Genomic DNA, 948 nt, shown 5'->3' on the forward strand with positions numbered 1-948 from the left:
CAAGTGTTGCAACTTAGTTCAATAGGAAATTAATTTCTAAAATTAACCTGGCCTAAGAGAATTGGTTGGTTGCATTCATGCTGTTATAGATGCAATAAGGTTTTATTGGGTGGAAAAAGTTTACAAAATTTCGCTAGGATTCGCTGCATTAAAACCTCTTTTGAAATTTGATGAAAATTCTAATGGAAAAAGTTTTGAAAATTAAGAAAATGCTCTCGAGCCGAAATCCTCCTTCTCCCTCGGCCCAAACCCCCCCTCCTCCCCTTTTCCTTCCCTCCCACGTGGGCTGCCGACCTCCCTTTCCCCGTGCCGGCCCACAGGCCGAGCCGGCCTGCTGGAGTTCTGAGCCAGCGCCCCGCTCTCACTGCCGTGTGGACCCGCCAAGCCACGAGCCAAAGCCGCGCGCCGAGCCTCGAAGCCGATGGCTCTCCTTCTTCTTCCTCCGTCCGCCCGCCTCCCTGCTTCAACGTCGTCGCTGCCGATTTCATTTACGGCCTCCCCATTCATCTCCTCGCCCCGAATCACCTCCGCCGCGTGCACGTACCCCTCCCCCTTCCTTTCCCCTCCATTGAAAGCCGTTTTGGTGCTCAACTCAGAGTAGAAACCTCCGGCCATTAAGGCCATGACCGCCGCCCCTTTCCCCTTCAAATTCCGACCACTCCGGCCACCATCTCCCCAATTTAAGCCACCCTCTACCTTCCCGGCAAGAGTCCGCACACCACACGCTCGCTCACGCCTCGCTTTTCCGCTCGGAACGTCGTCGCCGCCCTTTTCTTCTTCGGCTCTGGTAAGATGCGCCACCGCCGTCGTTCTTCGCATGCGCACTGTCTCTAGCCGAGCTAACCGCTCCTTTGGACCCGCAAGTGCCTCCGGAGCCAATACCGTGGGTCGTCATTGCCGTTTAGCCGCCGGAAGGCCATCCCCGCCGCCGCACCGACCGCCGCCGCC

At 56.9% G+C, this 948-nt stretch overlaps 1 protein-coding gene across 1 annotated transcript; it reads right to left on the bottom strand.

Annotated features, from left to right (window-relative positions):
* Positions 1–201: 201 nt before the first annotated feature.
* On the bottom strand, positions 202–615 carry LOC133896844 (uncharacterized). The gene has a single exon (XM_062337491.1). It carries the CDS (start codon positions 613–615, stop codon positions 202–204), a length of 414 nt encoding a protein of 137 aa, XP_062193475.1.
* Positions 616–948: the final 333 nt, after the last annotated feature.

This window comes from Phragmites australis, chromosome 17 (assembly GCF_958298935.1).
Source record: "Phragmites australis chromosome 17, lpPhrAust1.1, whole genome shotgun sequence".
Classification (NCBI taxonomy): Eukaryota; Viridiplantae; Streptophyta; class Magnoliopsida; order Poales; family Poaceae; genus Phragmites; species Phragmites australis.

Coding starts and splice junctions, on each gene's coding strand:
- LOC133896844 (XM_062337491.1), bottom strand. CDS start 615: ATGGCCGGAGGTTTCTACTCTGAGTTGAGCACCAAAACGGCTTTCAAT.